The sequence below is a fragment of the Achroia grisella genome, unplaced genomic scaffold (genome assembly GCF_030625045.1).
Source record: "Achroia grisella isolate CSIRO2021 unplaced genomic scaffold, CSIRO_AGI_Agris_v1 utg1295, whole genome shotgun sequence".
Taxonomy (NCBI): domain Eukaryota; kingdom Metazoa; phylum Arthropoda; class Insecta; order Lepidoptera; family Pyralidae; genus Achroia; species Achroia grisella.
Window position 1 is genome coordinate 750,088 of NW_026712613.1, and position 21,407 is coordinate 771,494.

At 34.0% G+C, this 21,407-nt stretch overlaps 2 protein-coding genes across 2 annotated transcripts in view; both read right to left on the reverse strand.

Annotated features, from left to right (window-relative positions):
* Positions 1 to 1,171: 1,171 nt before the first annotated feature.
* LOC131855060 (clavesin-2-like) lies at positions 1,172 to 5,617 on the reverse strand. The gene is made up of 5 exons (XM_059206271.1): positions 5,476 to 5,617; positions 4,586 to 4,680; positions 3,018 to 3,159; positions 2,154 to 2,347; positions 1,172 to 1,540 (listed from the first exon to the last, which is right to left on the reverse strand). Exons 1-5 carry the CDS (start codon positions 5,615 to 5,617, stop codon positions 1,241 to 1,243), a joined length of 873 nt encoding a protein of 290 aa, XP_059062254.1. The 3' UTR covers positions 1,172 to 1,240.
* A 7,294-nt stretch (positions 5,618 to 12,911) lies between these two features.
* Positions 12,912 to 21,407, reverse strand: part of LOC131855025 (neuroendocrine convertase 1-like) — a 33,262-nt gene continuing 24,766 nt past the window's right edge. The window contains exons 7-15 of the mRNA XM_059206234.1: positions 21,149 to 21,267; positions 20,509 to 20,588; positions 19,157 to 19,289; positions 18,368 to 18,468; positions 17,382 to 17,474; positions 16,207 to 16,329; positions 15,657 to 15,817; positions 14,248 to 14,381; positions 12,912 to 13,282 (exon numbers count right to left, since the gene is read on the reverse strand). Of these exons, the coding sequence (XP_059062217.1) occupies positions 12,959 to 13,282; positions 14,248 to 14,381; positions 15,657 to 15,817; positions 16,207 to 16,329; positions 17,382 to 17,474; positions 18,368 to 18,468; positions 19,157 to 19,289; positions 20,509 to 20,588; positions 21,149 to 21,267 (1,268 nt within the window). The 3' untranslated portion in view covers positions 12,912 to 12,958. The remainder of the gene's footprint in view (positions 13,283 to 14,247; positions 14,382 to 15,656; positions 15,818 to 16,206; positions 16,330 to 17,381; positions 17,475 to 18,367; positions 18,469 to 19,156; positions 19,290 to 20,508; positions 20,589 to 21,148; positions 21,268 to 21,407) is intronic.

Sequence of the window (21,407 nt, forward strand, 5' to 3'; positions counted from 1 at the left end):
TATAGATATAATTTTAATATATATTGTGATACCTTAAGTACCTATGTCATAATGTTTTTATGTATTTTATGGTTGTTAAAAAAATTTAATAGATAAACATATATTTTATAAATCAACACAAAATGTTTTATTGATCAAATTGACAACCTGTAATGAATTCCTGTCTCTTCTTTCTGTCTGTCTATATATAATATTTGTACCTCGATATCATTTCTAAAAGCTATTCTTTTAATACAAAAATAAACATGTATTATTTTATTGCATCAGCAATCTTATTCTTTTGTATTCAATCAAGAATAGCCGACGTTTTTGATTAGTGCAATAGTAAGTAGGAGGAGCAACTCAAAAAGCACACCTCTGATTTTCATTTATAAGAACTACCAATATCGTTACATATTTTTGACGGTCTCGATGGTGTAGGGTAGTGGTTTAGAATAACGCTTTACTTCCGATGGTCGCAGGTTCGATTCCTCGCACTATGCAAATATTTGTATTCTTAAGTATGATTGCTTTTATCAGTTTGGGTGGTTTCTCTGTACATCATGTATGTATTTACAAAAAAATCTAAGTTAAATACTTCGATTTTTTTCTGTAAATACATACATAATAATAATAATATCAGTTGTATAGTACCCATAACACAAGCTTTGCTTACCGTGGTACGAGAGGGCGCTGTGTTAATTGTAAAAAGATTCCTTGCGTTTTACTAATCTTGTAGATATACATTAATTTTCATTGAGAATAAAAAATCCGTGCGAGGAATCGGACTCGCGACCATAGGATAAAAGCGGCGCGCTAAACTACTAGACCACTGAGGCCATCAAAGAAATAAAACAAAAATAAATCTTATCAAAATAAAATTGTAATATCACAGAAACGTATCTTTTGAATTCATTTATACAAAAACAATATAAATCTAATATAGATATTATATCTACAATATTATCTACTAATATATAAATTCCAATAATAACCATACACACACACACTATTACCAATTTATTTATTTACTTAGATATTTTACTAGAATCACCAGGGCAACATAAATAACACGGAGTAGGGTTCGTCTACAATACGATATTCCTAACTCTGAGTATTATTGTGGTTCTATAGGCATTTCTTCTTTTATGAGAGCGTGATGGCCAAAGAGGTACTATCTAACCTGCTCAATTTATGCCGAAAGGAACTTACAGTTCAAATATAACAAACACCAAAAACCTTTATTTTGTTATATTTATATCTAATCTTTAACCGCGAAACCCAAGTTCCTTAACTCTCGTACTAAATATTCATCTCTGTACTCATATATTTTCGCAAGCCACTCCTCAGTTGAAATCACGTGTTTGCAGAACCCGCCGTATTCTGCCGGCAGATATTGAGGATGTACATGCTTCTGGAGAGAGTTCATGTCATGTCCATGGAAGTGAATGCTGTTCCACACAGGTTTGGGTATGAACTGCTTGAACACGTATGAGAATGTGTTAAAGATCCAGTTATAGTTCACCAAGTGTATGCTGTTCAGGGGTAACGGGAAAGCCACCTGTAATTTTATGATATCCTAGTACGTATTGTTATGTGTAGTGTATATATATATGTATATATATAATATATATTTGAATTATATTATGTTATATATATATATATATATATGATTATTTCAATCCAACTTAGCAGAGTCATTCGGATTAATTATTTGGTTTAGTTATCGGTGTTTCCATCATCAGGAATTGACTCGGATATATAAATAATAATAAAAATAATAATATACTTGGACAATTCACACAGCGCCATCTAGTTCCAAGTTAAGCTGAGCTTGAATTTTGAGCACTAGACTACTGATGTACATAAATACATAGCTACTTTTTTTTAGTAAATATATACATAATATACATAGAAATAGCCAGACCGATACAAACAATTGTATTCATGAGTATGATTTACTCATGAATACAATTGTTTGTACCATGCGAGGAATCGAACCCGCGACCATCGGACGTAAAGCAGTGTGCTAAACCAATAGATCACCGAGGCCGACAAACATAAATGGACACATAAAGTTGTTTTGAGTCAACTAGAATTTAACTCTCGTCATCTTGGGTGTAAATCACGAACCTCTAATCTTACTCAATCTATGAAATAATTAACAACATTACCCCCATCAAGCTGACAATTTGATTGGCAATGGTCGGTGTCAGTTGGGTCACGTGGCGAAAACTTAATCCCTCCAGATCCACAATGACAGTTACTCCCAGGATCTGCAACTTGGGCTGCTGGACCGCAATCTCTTCGAGTACCAACGCGCAGCGCACTACGTCATCTATAGGTACCGCATCAGTATCCCATCGTCCTGAAACGAGAAGTGGTTTACATAAATAATAGTAAACCTGAACGATTCACACAGCGCCATCTAGTTCCATGGTAAGCAGAGCTTGTGTTATGGGTACTAGACAACTAATATATATACTTAGATTTTGTTGTTAATGGATACATAATATACAGAATAATAATAATAATCTCAGGACAATACACAGCGCCATCTAGACCCAAGTTAAGCTAGCTAAAGTTTGTTTTATTGTATTTATATATACTAAATAACTGATACATATACATAGATATTATACATAGAAAACACCCAGACTGATACAAGCAGTCATACTGATTAATATAAATATTTGCATCGTGTCAGGCACCGAACCCGCAACCATAAGTAGTAAGGTGGAAATAAATATTTGTGGAATAATGATGGAGTAAGGATATTACCTTTGTCATCTCTGACCAAGTTTTCCATAGGATATGTAGAATTTAGCAAATTATGCGGATTTTTGTTGACAACAGGCCCAAGTTTACCATGCTTATATTGTTTTTACTCGATAGCACACATGATATTGTCGTTTATGTATATAGACGATAAGTAAGCCTACCTATCTGTAAGCGGTAGCCTACCATCTGGACTATCAGTTTGTTTGCTATTCAAATTATATAAAAAAATACAATCAGAATCAGCACCAGTTTCTCACCAAATCTCATTATTATCAGGCGGCCATGTTCGGGACCTTCGGGCAGGGTGCCTGCGTAGACATGCTTCACCCTCCGCAGATCAAATGGGTCGCAATTGTAGAGGTGGCCGTTTTTTCTACGGAAATCTTCGTATCGAACCATCTACATTAAATAATTATAATATTACCAGAGGACTGCAAGTCATTATATCTGTCTCATTCATATAAGTGTGTTAATTTGTACATCCTTACTAATATTATAAATGAAGTAACTCTGTCTGTCTCGCTTTCACGCCAAAATGATAAAATTAAATTTGCTACACAGATAATGTAGATCCTGAGAAAGAACATGTTTCTTAAAACGAAAGAAGTATCGCCACTATTAAAGCTAGAACTTGAAACTTATTTCTTAGACTATTGATTAAATATAAATAAATATGACATTAAAAGTTTGTAAAAATATTACCCTTAGGTGGTAAAATACAGTAGAAAATGAAAATTTTTATGGAAACTCGTCATTTTTTAAACTAGAACCATTTTTTTTTATTTATTAGGTCTATAACGTGTGGACGATCCGCGAGCGCTGCAAGTATATCGGTATATAATTTTCTTTATATATAATTATCTGTTTTTATATCTATTACTAAATTGCATCGCCTTACTATATCTAATCAGCGCAACGGTTGGCATTGGTGTTTGTTTCTCTTTCACACAAAACTACTAAACACGTTTTAATAAAACTTTACAGTAATACAGTTACTGTGAAGTACAGTACATTACAATTATGTAAATTGGCCGAAATATAATGAGAAATGTCAAGTAAGTGTAATCCATATTTACATCAATGGATGGATCAATTTAATTTATAAATTAACTAATTATATTATTTACATAACTTAATTATACATACATACAATTACACAACACAACATATCCCCCATTGATGTTTGTTACTTCTTCATACAAAAACTATTCAATGGATTTTAATGAAACTTTACAGTAATACAGCTTATACAAAATTCAAATTCAAAAATCATTTATTCATGTAGGACATTTTAGCCGCTTATGAACGTCAAGTTTTTATATTTTTTTCCCTACCGTCCCTTTCCCGTCTCGTCCCGTCTAGTCTCGTTTCCCTACCGTACATCAGGATAACAAATAGGCTATAATTTAAAATGATATATGTGAAATATAATGATAAATGTCAAGTGTAATACAGACGAAGTTGCGCGGGTCAGCTAGTCATTTTATAGATGAATCCGTTTGGCGGTTGGAAAGGCACATTTGATGTCAAGGAGAGCAAAGGCTGACTGCGACCTAGTGAGCGGATATCCAGAGTTACGTCGCGGCGTCGTAAAACTATAATTTGAACATACCTACCTACTTTACTATTATGATGGCCTCGAGGGTCTAGCGGTTTACTTCCCATGGTCGCGGGTTCGATCCCTCGCACGGTACCAACATTTGTATTCATAAGTATGATTATATCGAATGATGAATATATTTATAATACAAAAAAAATCTATGTTGGCAGCTTGTCACAGTCCAGCCATGTTAGCTATCCAGTTATATATAGGTATACAGCTTACAAGTCTGTACGCAAGTGCAGGTATGAACCGTCGGCAACGCAGGAATCTGAGGCAGTACGCATCGTCCATACGTCGAGGGCTGCACTGACCACGCTCTGAAAGTACACAATAAAGGGTTATCAATAAATGACGTCATACTTTAAACGAGAGCGGCAGGAGTGACAAAGTGTGACAAGGTGTGGGAGAGATATCAATTTCGTGACGACATCATGACAAAATAAAAAACAATCTTTTATTTAGAAAGTAAAACTACATCTTTTTATTTCTATTAAATAGATAACAGTATGAATTGTTTAATGCCTAACATGATAAAAATAAAAATGTATGACCAAAAAATAAATGATATATATATATATATATATATTACTGGCCGTCCCAGCAAACGTTGTTTTGCCATATAAATTAAAATCGCTATTAAAAAATAGGGGTTGGTGACAGAAGCGTAAAAAATTAGGGTTGTATGTATTTTTAATGCTACATTAATAAAAATTTGTCCAAAAAATTATAGGGGTGGACAACCCTTATCACTTACGATGAAAAATATATAGTAGCCCATTCTTAGACTTAATAACTATGCATATAAAAGTTTAACTTAAAAATTGATCAAGCCGTTTCGAAGCAATATGGTAATTGACAGTGTGACATGAGAATTTTAAATGTATATCGGAACAAACTATGATGTATTGTAGAAGAAGGTAAGATGAATAACAAAACCTTGGTAATATAAAAATATAAATATTTTAAGGATTCGTGTCAGCCAGCAGCCGAAATGTCCTGTACAGGGGGACAGAAACTAACGGCCATCAAATATGGTTATCTGTGCTTATTTCAATGCGCATAATATTGATTTCAAACACAAATTTATAAAAAAGCAAAAAAATCATCCTTACCGTATACTATAGAGCGCAACTCCTCAATAACTTTGTGCCTGGTGTCAGGATGTTCATTACATTTCTTGAGAGCCATGTCTTCAAATTCACTGTCTTCGTAACGATTTAATTCTGCCTGAAACGCTATATTCAGGAATATCATTGTTCTCCTGAAAATAAAGGAGACCATTTCAAGAGTCTAGTAGTTCTACTCAACTGGAACTCTAAGGGTTTTTTTTCGGACTACTCTAATGCTGTTGGCCGCAGCTGGCCTTTACAGCTTCACCGGACGTTAGGGGGCGAGTGCAGATGACACTCCAAACCCACGGAAGGACTTATGGAGCGGCTGCGGCCAACTCCTGCCTGACGGATACGACTTTAGTCTGAGGGTCCCACTAGGGGTTCGAACTTCGGCTCAGGCCGTCGTAATATCGATCCCCGTTTGCATTGGATGGAGGATCGATCGGAGGGGGGAGTGTGAATTCGATTCTGGTTAATATTATTTCTGGTTAATACCAAAAACCTTTGTGTCAATTTCAAATTAATTTCAGGACAGAAGTATACTCGCCCATATATGTATATATATGACAATAAAAACGTCTCCAGGTATAACACTAATTCTTAAGTTAGGTTACATTTACTTTAATTGTATTTCTTCATAAGATAATTCCCGCACTAAAAGACTTACACCCGAGGGTTGTTGACCTCGATGTTGGTGCCAGGTAATGCATTGCAATTGTTGATATACATATATGACAATGCCTCTGACCTCCGTGGTCAGTGATAATAGCTGTGGAAGTATAGTATGTAGAGTTGGGCTTAGGTAAAGTAAAGGTAAACTGAAGTAAAATAAAAAAAAGTTAGTATTTTTTTCTGTAGTTCAATTTTTATTTTATAGTGCAAACGTCACGGCCTCTGGTTTATAGGAAATGATTTTGGCATTTTATATTAAATTTTAATCGAAAGTATTTTATGCTGATGCCATGAAATATATATACCAGCTAGTTGTGAAGGATGGAGACCAAGACGACGAGCAAAGAAAACGGCATTGGTATAGTCGTAAAACAATTGTGTATTAATGACTTATGTCATATAAAAACAATATATAATTCATTCATTCATTCATAATTTAAGAGCTACGCTCTTGTCGGTGGAGCTCTTGCCACTTTATATAATATTTACACAATATATAATATTATAAAAAAAACATAGGTAATAAAAAAGGTATAAAAATAGTTCGCAACACTAGTAGTTATATATCTACTACCGGGTGTACATGTATTATACATATAAACCTTCCTCTTGAATCACTCTATCTACTGTTAAAAACTGCATTAAAATCCGTTACGTAGTTTAAAAGATTTAAACGAACGTACAACTGTAGCATCTTCATTTTATACTATATAAAGTTCGCAATATAATATAATGTTCATAAGATGATTAACTGTATTTTAATAACTCGAAATTATGAAATTAACTATTGCAGATAAATCTGTAGGTTCTATATAGGTTTAAGGATGTTAACTTTACTAGTTTTATGATGGTAAACAATGTTGCTAACAACCATTCATGTACAAATGGATTGCATCCATATTTCGCGATAAAGTGTAATAAAAGTTTACGGTTAGCGTGTCAGTTTCATAAAGATGTAGTACCTACATTCCTTATTTCGTAAACAGGGATTAACTTGAGTCGATGGTGAACGATAGAATAATTATGAGCGGATCTCGTGCAATATTATCATTATGTTTCGATAAGAACTAACACCTAAGTGTCTGATTCATTAAGATTAAAAATATTCAACCGATCGCCCATTACGCGAAGTGGTCATTCAAAGTTTTTTTTTATCTCTTGAGTTTTGTTTTCAGACTGCTGCCAATGCTGTCGGCCCAGTTGGCCTTTACAGCTTCACAGGACGATAGAGGGCGAGTGCACATGGGTACTCCAAGCCCGCGGAAGGACATATGAAGCAGCTGAAGGCCAACACCCGAATGGCGGATACTACCGATGAATATAAAAGATTGTATTCTAAATATGAAAATTCGGTGTTTTGTTCAAAGGCCTAGTAATAGAGGTTCTATATTTTACTAAAAATCCTCGGTGGTCTAGCAGTTTAGCACACCGTTTTAATACCGATGGTCGTGAGATCGATTCTTCGCATGGTGCACACATTCATGAGTATTGTACAGGACTATACATTCGGGCCGCTGGCTGGTACGACTATTCCTTATTTTTAAATATTTATATTTTATATCGGTTGCTACGGTTTTGTTACTTCCTATTATTCCTTCTATTGCTCTTGCTTTCATATAGTTTGTTACGACACATTTTTATAATATACTATTACTTTTACATATTGCATCTATAATTACCACCATCGTTGGCTGCACCGACCCCAACGCCTATACACAGTCCCACACAAGTATGAATGTTTGTATCAGACTGGGTATTTTCTATACATGTACTTATATCAGTTGTTTAGTACCTATAACACAAGCTGTGCTTACCGTGGGACAAGATGACGCTGTGTTAATTGTCTAGGAAGATTTATTTATATATTTTTTCAAAAATAAAAGAGTCATTTATGGAAGATTGTGGCAAGTGCACGAAGGGAAACACCACTACACATCCTATGTGGTTGAATCCCACTCATGTATAAACGAAATATCTCCTTTGGAAAGTATACACTTTCCAAAGGAGATATTTCGTTTATATAATTATATAAAGTTTTTATCTTTCTTTATTTATAGATAAAAACCATCGCTCCTAAGAATATCCTTAAATTCTTGTCCCTGACGTGTCTAGGAAGCGAACTTTGAAAAAGGGCGAGCACAATAGATCTATGTAGATCGCAGTGCTGCAGGCCTTAAAACCCGATAACCCAAAACCCTCAAAAAAGGTGGCTAGAGCTCGACAAGAGCTCTTAACTTATGAATTTATTGATATTGATCTATAATAATTTAATCCATATAATTAAGCAGTTTAGCCCCAAAAACAAAGGAGCAGTGGTACTTATTATAACATTAAGAAAGATCAATGATTGTAATGTGTTGATTGTGAGCAATACATACTGCTATGGGAAAACGCTATTGTTTTTATTGTATTCCACAATGCTGTATCCATTGCATTACAAAGAAATATCAAGTTACAAAATGACATATTCGAAATACAAATTAGTTACTTCCATATTTTTTTAGATATCTAATTTAAATTTAAATTTCGAACTATTTAATTGAAATTCGATTTGAATATTGATATTTGTGTGTATATTTTATATTTTTTGTAATTTTACTTTGCTAAGTAAAATTAAATCACCAAATGTTATACGCCTATGTATTTTACTAGCTGCGCCCGCGGTTTCACCGGCTTGAAAATTACGCCTGTGTATTCCAATGTCGAACCTGTAAAGTTTCATCAAAATTCATTAAGTAGTTTTTGCATGAGAGAGTCAATTACAGACACTCATCTATCCATTCATTCATACAATTTTCGCATTTATAATATTAATAAGAATAACATTGTTATGTAATTGGTACGGCAAACAAGCCGGCAGTACACGACAAAATACCCAAACGACTTCTCTCTTGATAAGAATGAAGAAATAAGGAATAACTCTAAATGTATTATAATTACAATCAATTTACACAATATACATTTTAGAATATCTAATTTTACTTTATTTACATAACTTAATTGTAAAACAAAGAACCTACAATTAAAAACCTTAAAAAATACAATATAATAAATAAAACATAATTAAAAGGCGTCCCGTTAGACAAAGTTCCGAAGATACTGGCAGCGTTCCCTCTTTGAATGGCTAGACTAATTCTTTGTCCGAGGTATATAATATCTAAGGTAGTTAATATCTAATTTAAATTTCGAATCATGAACTTGAATAGACATGTACCTATCTATTTCTCAAAAAATCAACTAAAGATAATCAACTCAACAACGAATGTACAGCTATAATCTGTGATACGAGCAATACTTTTTGTTTTTAACTTACACTCATTTTTAAAATTGTCTTATTTAAATTTCGAATAATGAACTTGAATAGACATGTCTTGTGTTTGTTTCTCTATAATGCAACTAAGGAAAATCAACTCACCAACTAATAAACAACTATGTATAATCCGTGATAATAAGCAATACTTTTTCTTTTTAATATACACACATTATTAAAATTTTAATTTCGAACGATCGTATTCGAACTTCACTTAAACATTGATATGTGGACTTTGCAATTGACGCCGGTAAAGTGAACTACGTCAGACAGAACCAATAGTAGTCTTGATCATAATAGTTTCGACTCGGAGCGCTCATTTTAGTTCGCCGCTCTTTTGCGAACTAGTTCATTCACTTCTCAGTTTAACGCCAATAAGTGTTCTTTTGTCTTTTTGGACCGTATATATAGTTCAACGGTTGGTGTTACAGGCGTCCATAAACTATGGTAACTGTTTACCATCAGATGGGCCGTATGCTCTTTTGCCATACTCCTTCATACTCGTGGTATAAAAAAAATATGTTCTATATTTTTGTCTTAAGGTCTTGTAGAAAGTGTTTATGCCATTTCTGTGTTCTTTTTCTTGAGGTCACAAATCAGTATAAGAATAAGAATAATTTTATTGCTGCCAATAAAATTAAATGAAAGAAATACATTTAAATGGTACTTCATTAAAGGCGGCAAAAGGATCCGATTCAGCGTATGCCGACTGGATTCTCCTGTGCGGCGCTGGTTTTCAACCGGAAATCTGACTGATTCTGTGTACTATTCCTTTGGTATTTCTAACGAACTAAAGAGCGGGTGATCTGCGAACAAGTTCGTCTGTGGGAGGCTAACTCGCAGAGGTGTCGCAATGCACCCGGTGCGGCTGCGTCGCTGCACTTTATAGTGAGTAATTATTGAGATAAAATGATGAAACGGCTTATTACCCGGCCAACATTTGGCGGCCTGTACTTACATCGTAAATCAGTTTTTCATAGTTTTCTATGTTACATTGTAAGTTAGTTTAATGGGTTGATTGTTTCCCAACAGCTGCTGGAAATAATGTCCAGACATTTACCATTGACGTAATACAGTATAGAGCAGATATAACCACGGTGGTCCAGCGATTTACCAGCAGCGCTTTACACCACTCACTTTACACACTCATTCCAATGGTCGTGGGTTCGATTTTGCAAACGGTAGGTACAAACATTTGTATTCATGAGTACGATTTTTTGTTCGTATCGGTAAAAAAAGAATCACTTTCAGTGATAATATCGAAGTAGAAATATTACATGTAGATATAGTAGTAAAATGTAAAAGTAAGGTAAGGTAAGGTAGATATCCCGAGCAAAGGATTTATATATTTATGGACATTATGATGATTCTATTTGTATATAGGAAAATAAATAATACATTTTTTTATTGTACGTATAAAATATATCTTTGCCTATTAAAATTTCTCCCGCAGATTAAGGCAATATGTGATTTCGACTGAGGAGTGGTTTACGAAAATTTATGATTACAAAGATGAATATTTGGTACGAGAGTTAAGGAAAGTTGAGTTTCGCGGTTAGAGAGTGGACATAAATCATTTGAGATTTATACAATTACGAAAATTGTTAAATACAACAAATATAAGCCAGGAATAAAAGTAAAACATTAGTATATACTTCACCACCGTCATCCCAGATGATATAATCAAGCATTGTCGACTATAGACGTCGCTTCATCGTAAATTTAACAAGCCCATAACGATATTCGAACAAAGGGGAGAAGGGGAATGTTAGTAATGTGGATCCCATTGCTAGCAATGTACCATGTCAAATCGACCTCCACGCGGTTCGCCCTGGAACCATCGTGTTAAACTCCCGGTGAATTTGTCAGGTTGGGGTAACTGATCTGACTTCATTTTATCATCCTGCATTGGTGCCCCGCCAGAGCTAACCGGTTGCGCAGGTACACAATTCCATTATAATTCTCTAAAAAAAATATTCTCACACAATCGTGGCAAGGCGTCTCTCAGATTAATTTGGTTTGTTGTTGATATTGCCATCAACGAAAAGCGAATCAGTAAATAAAACAAAGTAAAAGTTTTTGGTGTCTGTCAGTTTTGAACTGTGAGTTACTTTCTCAGTCTTTAGTTTGAGTAGTACCTCCTTGGCCATCAGGCTCTCATAAAAGAAGAAAAGTCAATAGAAGCATAATGATACTCTTTGACTTCGGAATATCGTATCATAGACGAAACCTACTCCGTGCCACTTATGTTGCCCTGGTGATTTTAGTAAAATGAATATATAAATAAATAAATTTATATTAGTGTGTATATTGGAATTTATATGTTAGTAGATAAAATGTAATAGATATACTATCTATATGATTTACTACGATTTTGTATAAGTAAGGTACGTTTCTGTGATATTATAATTTTATTTTGATAAGATTGTTTTATTTCTCTAATGGCCTCGGTAGTCTAGCGCTATATAGCACACCTTTAAAAAGGCGTCCTTTTAAAAACCTCAAGAAAGAGGCGTTTGGATCTCGCAATCGACCGCGAGCGGGCAACCGGGCCTTCCTCATGGCGTGCTGGGGGAACTCTTCCTAGTGCCCTCGCCTACGCCCATAGTGGGGAAGACGCACCGGAATACGCGATACGCCTGCCGCCATCCCGGCTCCTGTTGTGTGGACGGCAGACTTGAAGGTGAACCCCTAGCGATACCCTCAGCCTAAAGTCGTATCCGTCAGGCAAGAGTTGGCCTTCACAGTGCATTTGCACTTGTTTTTTTGGTACAGCCACTTTTGGTCAAGCTGTAAAGGCCACCTGTGGTTTATTTTTAATGTTTCTCTTCTGTTGTGTGTAATTTCTGATTGTATATGTATATTAATAGGTTTTTCTACATCGGCCGCAAACTTCAAATGGCAAAAGTTTTAATTGTTTAATGTGTTTCACTGAAGGAGATGCTACGCCTATAAATATATATGTATTCTATTATATTTTATATATATTAATGAATAGTTAATACTTAAATATATATTACGTATAACATTCTCGTGTCACAATGTTAGTAACCATGCTTTTACGAAACAGAAGACCGATTTTTATGAAATTTTATATGCATATTCAGTAGGATACTCTATTTTTCATACCCCTAAGTGATAAGGGTTGTCCACCCCTAACATTTATTTTTGCCCTAATTTAATTAATCTTATTTTTTTTTAACAATTTTTTTTTATAACGTGGTGTTAAACTGTATTTTTTAATAGCGATTTTTTTACATGGCAAAATAACGTGACAGCTGTGAATTAATACAGAAATATACAGTAATATATATTTTTTTAATAATTATAATTAATCTATTTTTAAAACGTTGCAATATAGGATTTGATAGCGATATTGATTTCTTTAATACCTTATTAAGTTGTTACATTATTATACATTTATTAATTCAACGACAATATTAATCCAATACATTTTACAAAATTTACACAATATTTGGTTGCTTCTGGATATGTCAGCCTTCATTTCCCTCCTGATGTCCTCATAATTATTCTATGGTGGATCCTTTGCAGTTCCTTTTCAACTTCAGCTAGTATTGTTGGATCTATGTCGTTGAATTCGTTCACTTCTGCACTGTTATGCGGCTCTGGTATATCTGATGCTTCAATGTCGTCAGAGTTAGTTTCCTCTTCAAGTACAGTACCGAAGTAATTAAAAACATCTTCGTAATTATTGTAATCGTAGTTGTATTTTCTTGGCCCGTCCTTCATGTGTGCCGGCATTTCGTTAGTTCCATGCACAACTAAACTTATTGGTCCAATAAAACCGGAATTTTCTTCATTGGTCTAGAAAAAAACAAAGATAGCATAAAAAGTACAAAATCATCAATTGTTTACAGGAAGAGTCACCAAGCGGGCCTAAAAAGAAGTGTATTTTTGCCTATTTAATCGAAAGTACGTAGTCATGTAACCATTTTTATTAGCTATTTGTATTTTACTTTTGAAATTCCTTAAAAAAATATTCGTAACCGAAATTATCTCCGAAACTAACGGATAATCCGAAATCATTTCATATCCGCATTCGTATCCGGTATAATAATCATTCCTATATCCGAAATTTCATATCCATAACATCCCTGACATTTACTGTCCTTTCGTGACATAAAATCTTAATTTAATAACTTTTCAACTGACTTCGTAAAAAAAGATTCACAATTCGATTGTATTTTTATTATACCTAAGAATATGGTGTATCACCACTCAGGATTAGGGGTTTATGCCCAAAAAGCATAAACCCTAATGGTTTATGCTTTTTGGGTCTACGCCTTTCATATAACGCACACTTACTTCATGTTAGAAATTAGAGACCACAACTATACATACTGGCCAGTTATACTAAACCAGAGCTGTCCAAACCATAGCCCACTGGCCACATGCGGTCCGCGGCTTGAATTGATACGGCCCGCAAAATGTTTTATTTCTGTATTTAAATAACAAAATTGTTGTAGTGAGCAAATTATAATTAGATTTTTTTATAATCCCAAATGATTTGATGAGCAAATTATTTTCTCTTCTGCTCTTATAAATATGCACTGCGTTTAGGTACTACCAAAATTGAATTTGATGTTGAAAAAATTGTAAAAGGTAAATCAATAAAATAGTAATAAAATAATGGTATACGTGCATTTTGTTTTGTTTTTACAAATAGTTTACGGCCCCTCAATGGATTTTATTGGCCCTAGAGCCTATCTAGTTTGGAAAGCCCTGTACTAAACCATACAACCAGTTAGATGTTATTCATGTTCACTTACCTGGTCTTGAATGACAACCCTCCAAACGCCTATAGGATTTTCACCCCACGTTGCTACAGAAGTAAGGGGCCAGTTGACAAAACCGGCGGTCGATGTATCTCGCGGCCGAGCACTAAGTACTTGCACCTTTGTACCTTATGACATAGAATAGGGTTTTACTTTTAAAAACATCAAGGATCGTATCGTCAGTTAAATAAAAAAAAGGCACTATTCAAAATGTACTTTTTTAACAAGACAATCATTTAAAGTTATTTAAATTATATTTTTCCTTTAAAGTTTTAACAAAAATTTACACGGAAGTATTATTATTGAAATAATTATTAAGACGGCGTGGTTAATTTAATTGACTTACATAAAAGGAGGCAATTCTAGCTTCTAATTTAAAAAAATGTTATTTTTCTATTTAATCGATAATATAATAAATACACTATAATGCTGGCCAGAAATTTACTTTTAAAAATCATGGCCTTTATTTGTATTTTTTTTATATAGGCCAACGAAATTTAAATTTGGAAGTGCAGGTCGAATTGTTTTAATTTCAACGTAGCCGTACGGTCACCTGTATAAAATAGTATGTAGGTAATATATGTATAGTAGGTACATAATACCACTATCTTGTAATATTAAATAGACTAATTCTCGTCAATATAAAATTTTCTTATTTTTTTTATTGAGAGTATTGAGCTATTGTCAGGTGCTAAGACCTGTAGCACTTCGATCTATTGTACTGGCCCTTTTTCATGCTTCGCTGCCTAAACCCGTAAGGGACAAGAATTGAAGGATGTTCTTAGGAGCGATGGTTTTTATCTCCTCAGGATAGAGTGTATACTTTCCAAAGGACATATTTCGTTTATACATGAGTGGGCTACAACCACATAGCATGTATAGTGGCGTTTTCTCTTCCGCTTGGCAAAATCTACAGATTGTTGTCAAGCTAAGGCCTAAGGATAAAGCCGCTTATTGTAAAAATTGATAAAAAGCGCTTCAGCTTTATTTTTTTAGGAACAAACAAGGCCAGTTACATTGTTGAATATACTCGCAGCGGGCCAAAAATCATTTATGTATTATTTCAAAAACGCTTGTAACAAAAAACATCTCTACAAAATCATACAACTAACGACATCTACATCGTTGTTTTGAATTTAATACAAAACTGTAGTGACCAAATAATACCTCTCTCTCTCAACAGATGGCTCTGATCCATAACATTCTTACAGCAAATATCGATTTGTATGTTTGTTACATACGTATTTTCTCTGTGTGTCGATGAACCTACATACATACCATACAACAAAACAACAAGCACACTTCTTCTTGGGAGACACGCGCAATTAGGTGCAAGCGTACTCCAGCGGACAAACGTATCTAACTAAAATACTAGGCTTCCATAAAACAAGCGCAGTTCTCACCTGTTGGAGATATAAGATACAGTTCTAGTGCTCCACGACGCGTGTATTGAACATTCATAAATAACTCGACGTGTTCTAAATATTTGACAGCGCAATTTCCCACTTCTAATTCAATATTTAATAAGTCTCCTGATGATATTCGTCTTCCTCCATCTTTGAACCTAAAAATTAAGTCTCTGAGGTTTTACTTATAAATGATGAAGGAATTGTGCTCCCAATTATGCTAATTATATTGAAGGAACCAGTGAAGGATGAAATAAAAAAAAATGTCATATAAACTATACAGCTCGAAAAAAAGTTTTTGTTTTTAAACATAGAAATGCTAGCCAGCTATCACTGCGATCGACCATATTTTAGGGAGCCCAATAATCCGGCCCACCACTCCGCCACATGTATGGACATTTTAGACATCACTACTCAAGACACTTTAAACACATTGTAATTTTTTACACTCATTTAAAAATATCTTGGGCACCATCGGCCCACCGATGTCAATCCCAAGTTTTCATAGTGCCAGCCTTCTACACCGCTACCAAGGAAACATACTAACGCTGAAGCTTCCACGCGGCAAATATGTTTTTCTGGAACAGTTGTCCAGTTCAGTGCCGTCAACACCAGGGCACCAGCATTCATAAGTCCAAATCCGAATCGTACATCGAATCGTAGGCCAACACTGAAAATAATATGCATTATAATGGGTTCTTTTATGAACATTGCTTTAATAAAAAAGACTATACATTAAAAATTTGGTAATAGAAATCTTAAAGTATGAATATGTATTAAGATTCCTTAAAAAGAGGCCCAAAGCCCATGACGCTTGAATATTCACATACTAAGAGCAAATTATATTATCTGTGCTAAGAGTTAACATTGTATTCTAATATCAATCTCAAATGTACATATAAATATGTACATTTGAGATTGATATTGGACAATAATAATAATAGTGACGATGAAACACCGCAGTCTGTGATACATGTTAACGGAATGCCCCATGTTTGACAGAAAAAGATTTCATTATGAAAATTTACTAAATATAGAAATAAAATTAGAAAATTTCCCAAAACTAATGACCGATAAATATGATAGACAAATATTTTTAGAGTATACAATAGGTGGCTTGAAAACCATAAGTAATAAAAATAAGTAAGTGTAAATATTTATGTATAATTACTATTATTAGTGTAAATAGGTATTACGACTATTAAGAATATTATTAATATAAAAAAAATAAAAACAATGGAACACATCTACAGGATAAATAAAAATACTAGGACTGTAAAACGATAGATTTTATAAAAATATATATTTTTGAGAATTTTTTTATTATATTAATAATATAATAAAATTAAGAAATAGAGAGTCCATATATTTATATAACTGTTCTTTGTTTTTGGATGATAAATTTAAATTTAACATTGGAGGATGATAAGATTTTTATATTATTCTTATTATTATTATTTATATTAAATTTATGAAATACGATACCGCATGGAGTTCTACCTTCTCTAATAATCTATAAGAACGATTGATAAATATGAAATGTATTATAAGTATGTGTAATATAACGTACTACTAACGTAACTACGTATGTACCAGTTGTTTAGTACCCATAACACAAGCTCTAATTAACTTGGGACTATACAGCTTTGTGTGAACTGTCCTGGGTCATTATTATATTCTCATTACTCACACATTCACATTACTTAAAATCCTAAAACTTACCCATTGATTTGCCATCCAGGGTTCGCTGATAGAGGAGCGTACTCCGAAGTCCAAACTATCAAATGCTGGACATCCCTCCACGTCAAACTAGGACTGTAAATAGAATTTTTATATATTTTTGTTTTATTATATTATATTTAAATTTACATATATTTATAAAATACATGTAAATTTAAATTTAAAATTAACATATTTTTATTTTATTTTATTATTATTATTTATATTAAATTTAAAATAATATCTACCTCTTCTCTAATAATCTATAAGTACATGTAAATAAGAAGTGTCGGTTTGTAATATTGAAATAACTGTTTTTTTACTACATGCATATGAATATAAATACGGTACATACACCAAAATAACATTTTTTACAATTTTTGTCTGACTGTTTGTTCCGGCTAATCACTGAAATGGCTGGACCGATTTTGAAGGGACTTTTATTTTAGAAAAATAAAGTTAAATTCCACGCGGACGATTTCGCGGGTACAGCTAGTATTCAATAAAAAGTTACGACATTAAATTAATACTAAAATTATAAGTTTTTTTAACTGTATGTCCACTTTGTCAAGCAAATAAAAAATGACTGAACTATTAAACGTGAACATATCCATCAGGCGGGAGTTGGCTTTCAGCCGCTTCATAAGTTCTTCTGCAGGCTTGGAGTGCCATCTGCACTCGCCCTCTAGCGTCCGATGTAGCTGGTAAGTTCAGCTGCGGCCAACAGAATTAGTGTAGTAAACAAAAAAAATGAGCATGATGGAAGATCGCGGAAAGTGGCAAGAGCTCCACCGACAAGAGGCTCTTAAATTATGAATGAATGAAATGAAACAAAAAAAAATTACGTGATCGTAGATTGTGGTGTGGACGGCCATGTGATCAAAGGATCTCCAAAACTCAACTTACTCCACAGGGTATTGAGACAAACAGACCGTACAGATCTATGTACTAGGATCGCATAAAACATAGCAGTTGGTAATTAAACCCACTTAGCTTGCAGGGCGAGTGCCACAATGCCAGCAGCCAATGGTGCAGCGGCCGATGTCCCTGTGTGTTTCAGCGTACACGAATCACCCGTGTCAGTAGTTGCCTGAAAGAGAGGGAATCATATTTTTTCTTTCGGTAAGAATCCAGTGAAGCATAGAGTGGCGTTCAAATAGTATCGTGCCTTGATCACGTAAAAACATTACATAGTTTATAATTTTTGGTCTTAGCCATGATACTAATGTATGAAAACATATATTTAAATTGATATGAATTACTTTAGAACTAAATGTAGTTTTAATTAGTATTTTACTCATGAAAACTACATATTTTTCTTAATCTCTTAACTACGCAACGAATTTTAATGTATTTTTTTAATTTTTATAAGGAGGAATCTTTATATGTATAATATAATAACATGTACACCCGTGCGAAGCCGGGGAGGGTATAGATAGTAAAAATAATAAAAAGGGTAAAGAATGTCGAATAAATTACTAGAATTAGGTATATTTAACCGTAGTAAGTAAAAAGTCATGACAAGACGATCTCTATCGCGCCTATTTGCGCCGTCAAGCAGCTGCTTTATCTGTATTCTGGTGAGATATGGTAGTGAAATAAACTATAAGGTGCAAAGGCATTAAAACCCATAATCCTACGGAACGGCAATGCATGAATAATACTAAGGTCACATGACAACGAGAAGTCCCATACTCTTCATGTTTGTAAACAATGGTTTCCAGTTTCGATACCGTGTGGACCGGCGCCATCTTGAAATAAATGTAAATTTCACTCACAATTTTCTGATCTTTGTAAGCACCAGAAGAATATGCAGTGGCCAGGGTGGATGAGCAAATTTCCCCATACCAGGGGAACAGGCCGTGCTGGGAGGCGCTCCCTATTGACACCGTATAGATACTAGATGAATATCTGGAAATGAAATATGTAAAATTATACTGGGCTGAACTCTCTAAATCAACAATACATAAGTATACACTGCATAAATGCATAAACTCATAAATAACATTTTATCAATTAGTATGTGTGTAGGGAATGATGAAAAAATATATAGGTATATGTATTGATAATATGATATAACAAAATTTCTGGGGAGTATTTTGGATTCCACAGTAACTTAACTTAACGTAACTGGAATATACCATATATAACATAATATATGTTTTCTATATATATCAAATGAAATAAAAATATCTTTATGTCAAGTCTATTGTCAGTTTGGAGTGCTGTTGAGCTAAGAATCCTTAGATGCCAGCTGAGGCCAACAACATTAGTGTAGTCTGTTTTTCGGACTACGAACTTAACGTAATTGTATGGATAAATATAAATAATATTCATTTCATCCACTAAATATTTTTTAAAAGATGTATTACGTTCGTTGAATGTCAGTAGTTTAAGGCAGTGAAAGTATCTTCTGGAATGGCGACTCAAGGATTGTGATGCTATTCGTGTAAGGACAGTTACCATTTACCATCAGGAGAAATGTGAGCTCGTTTACCAGTCTAATTACACACAACAGCAAAAAACAAATTAAAGACCTCCTATCTTGCAATGGTGCACCACGTGTAGCGTTGCAGGCAGGTGCAACATACCAATATTATTGAGTAAAAAAATAGCCAGAAGTGGAGATATCCCATTGCTAGTAAAGTATCAAGTCTGGTCGATTTTGACCCTAATGACAATAAGTATCTCAGTTTATTTAAAGGTTGAAGAGAAACTTCATAATAAATCTGACTGTTGTCTGTCTCGCTTTCACGCAAAAACTATGACACCGATTTAAATGAATTTTGGTACACACATAGTCACGACCTTGAGTTCTTACTCACCTAGGCTACTTTTTAATGAGAGAAATGATTGTAAGGGGTAGAAAGTGGAGATAAAAGGTTGTATGGAAATATCATCATTTTTTAAGCTATATAGAAACTTGAAACTTATTTTATAGGCTGTTCTTTATATAAATATGATATTCAAAGATTCTAAAAATGTTACCCTTCAGGAGGTAAACGAAATGGGGGATGAAAATTTGTATGGAATGTCGTCATTCGTCGTTTATTCCGCACGGACGAAGTCGCGGGCGCTATAGTACCTACTGTATGTATACACGTGTATTTGTAAGTACATACTTAATTACCCGTCACAATTACAGTTGTCGTTGTGGCCACCACCGTTACCGTTAGCCCATATGTATATGTTTCCTTTGCCTCCCCTGCCCTGTAACATTAAAAACAATTACAATAAATCACTAAAAATATTTGAGTAACACAACTATTAATGACCACTCAATGTATGTATTAGTCTATTTTTTTTTTGTTATAGGACAATAATGGTATGATGCACCCGCCTGCGTTAACGGTTTACGCTGGCGGGGCACCAGTGGAGGATGATAAGAAGGGAACCGCGTGTTCAACCTGATATTTGAAACAACTTATCTGCTTGTTTTTATATTCTACTACGACGGCAATCAAGCATACGACCGATCGGATGGTAAACGGTTACCGTAGCCAATGGACGCCTACAACACCAGGGGTGCCTACAACAACATGTACGCTTTTTCGACCCTTAAGAAACCTATTAAGGTTTCTTAAGGGTCGAAAAAGCGTACCTTCATTCATGGAACATTTTCTATGTTTAAAAAAAATGTATTTCTGTCTTTGGTGTTTTTAAACAATTTTTAATGCCATAGATGCACGAATACCATCGCATTTAAACACTTTAATCGATGGGATTTTCAATTCCGAGTTAGCACAAGTTACCCAGATGAAAGTCTTTACCTGAGTGACTCCTCGTTTGAATGCCTCATTAGCAAGTCGTCCTGGGCCTTCCACGGTTCGTCCGTCGTCATTAGGGCCCCATGAAGCACTATAAATGTCTACCTTATCCCAAGCATAACCTAAAAATTTAATAAAAATTTGTTTCAACGAATCTTAATAATAATAATCAATGACTAGATTATAATACCTAATTGCGTTATTAAAATACATAAATAATAATTATGATTCATCATAAAATATAATCATGATTTTGTTTTAT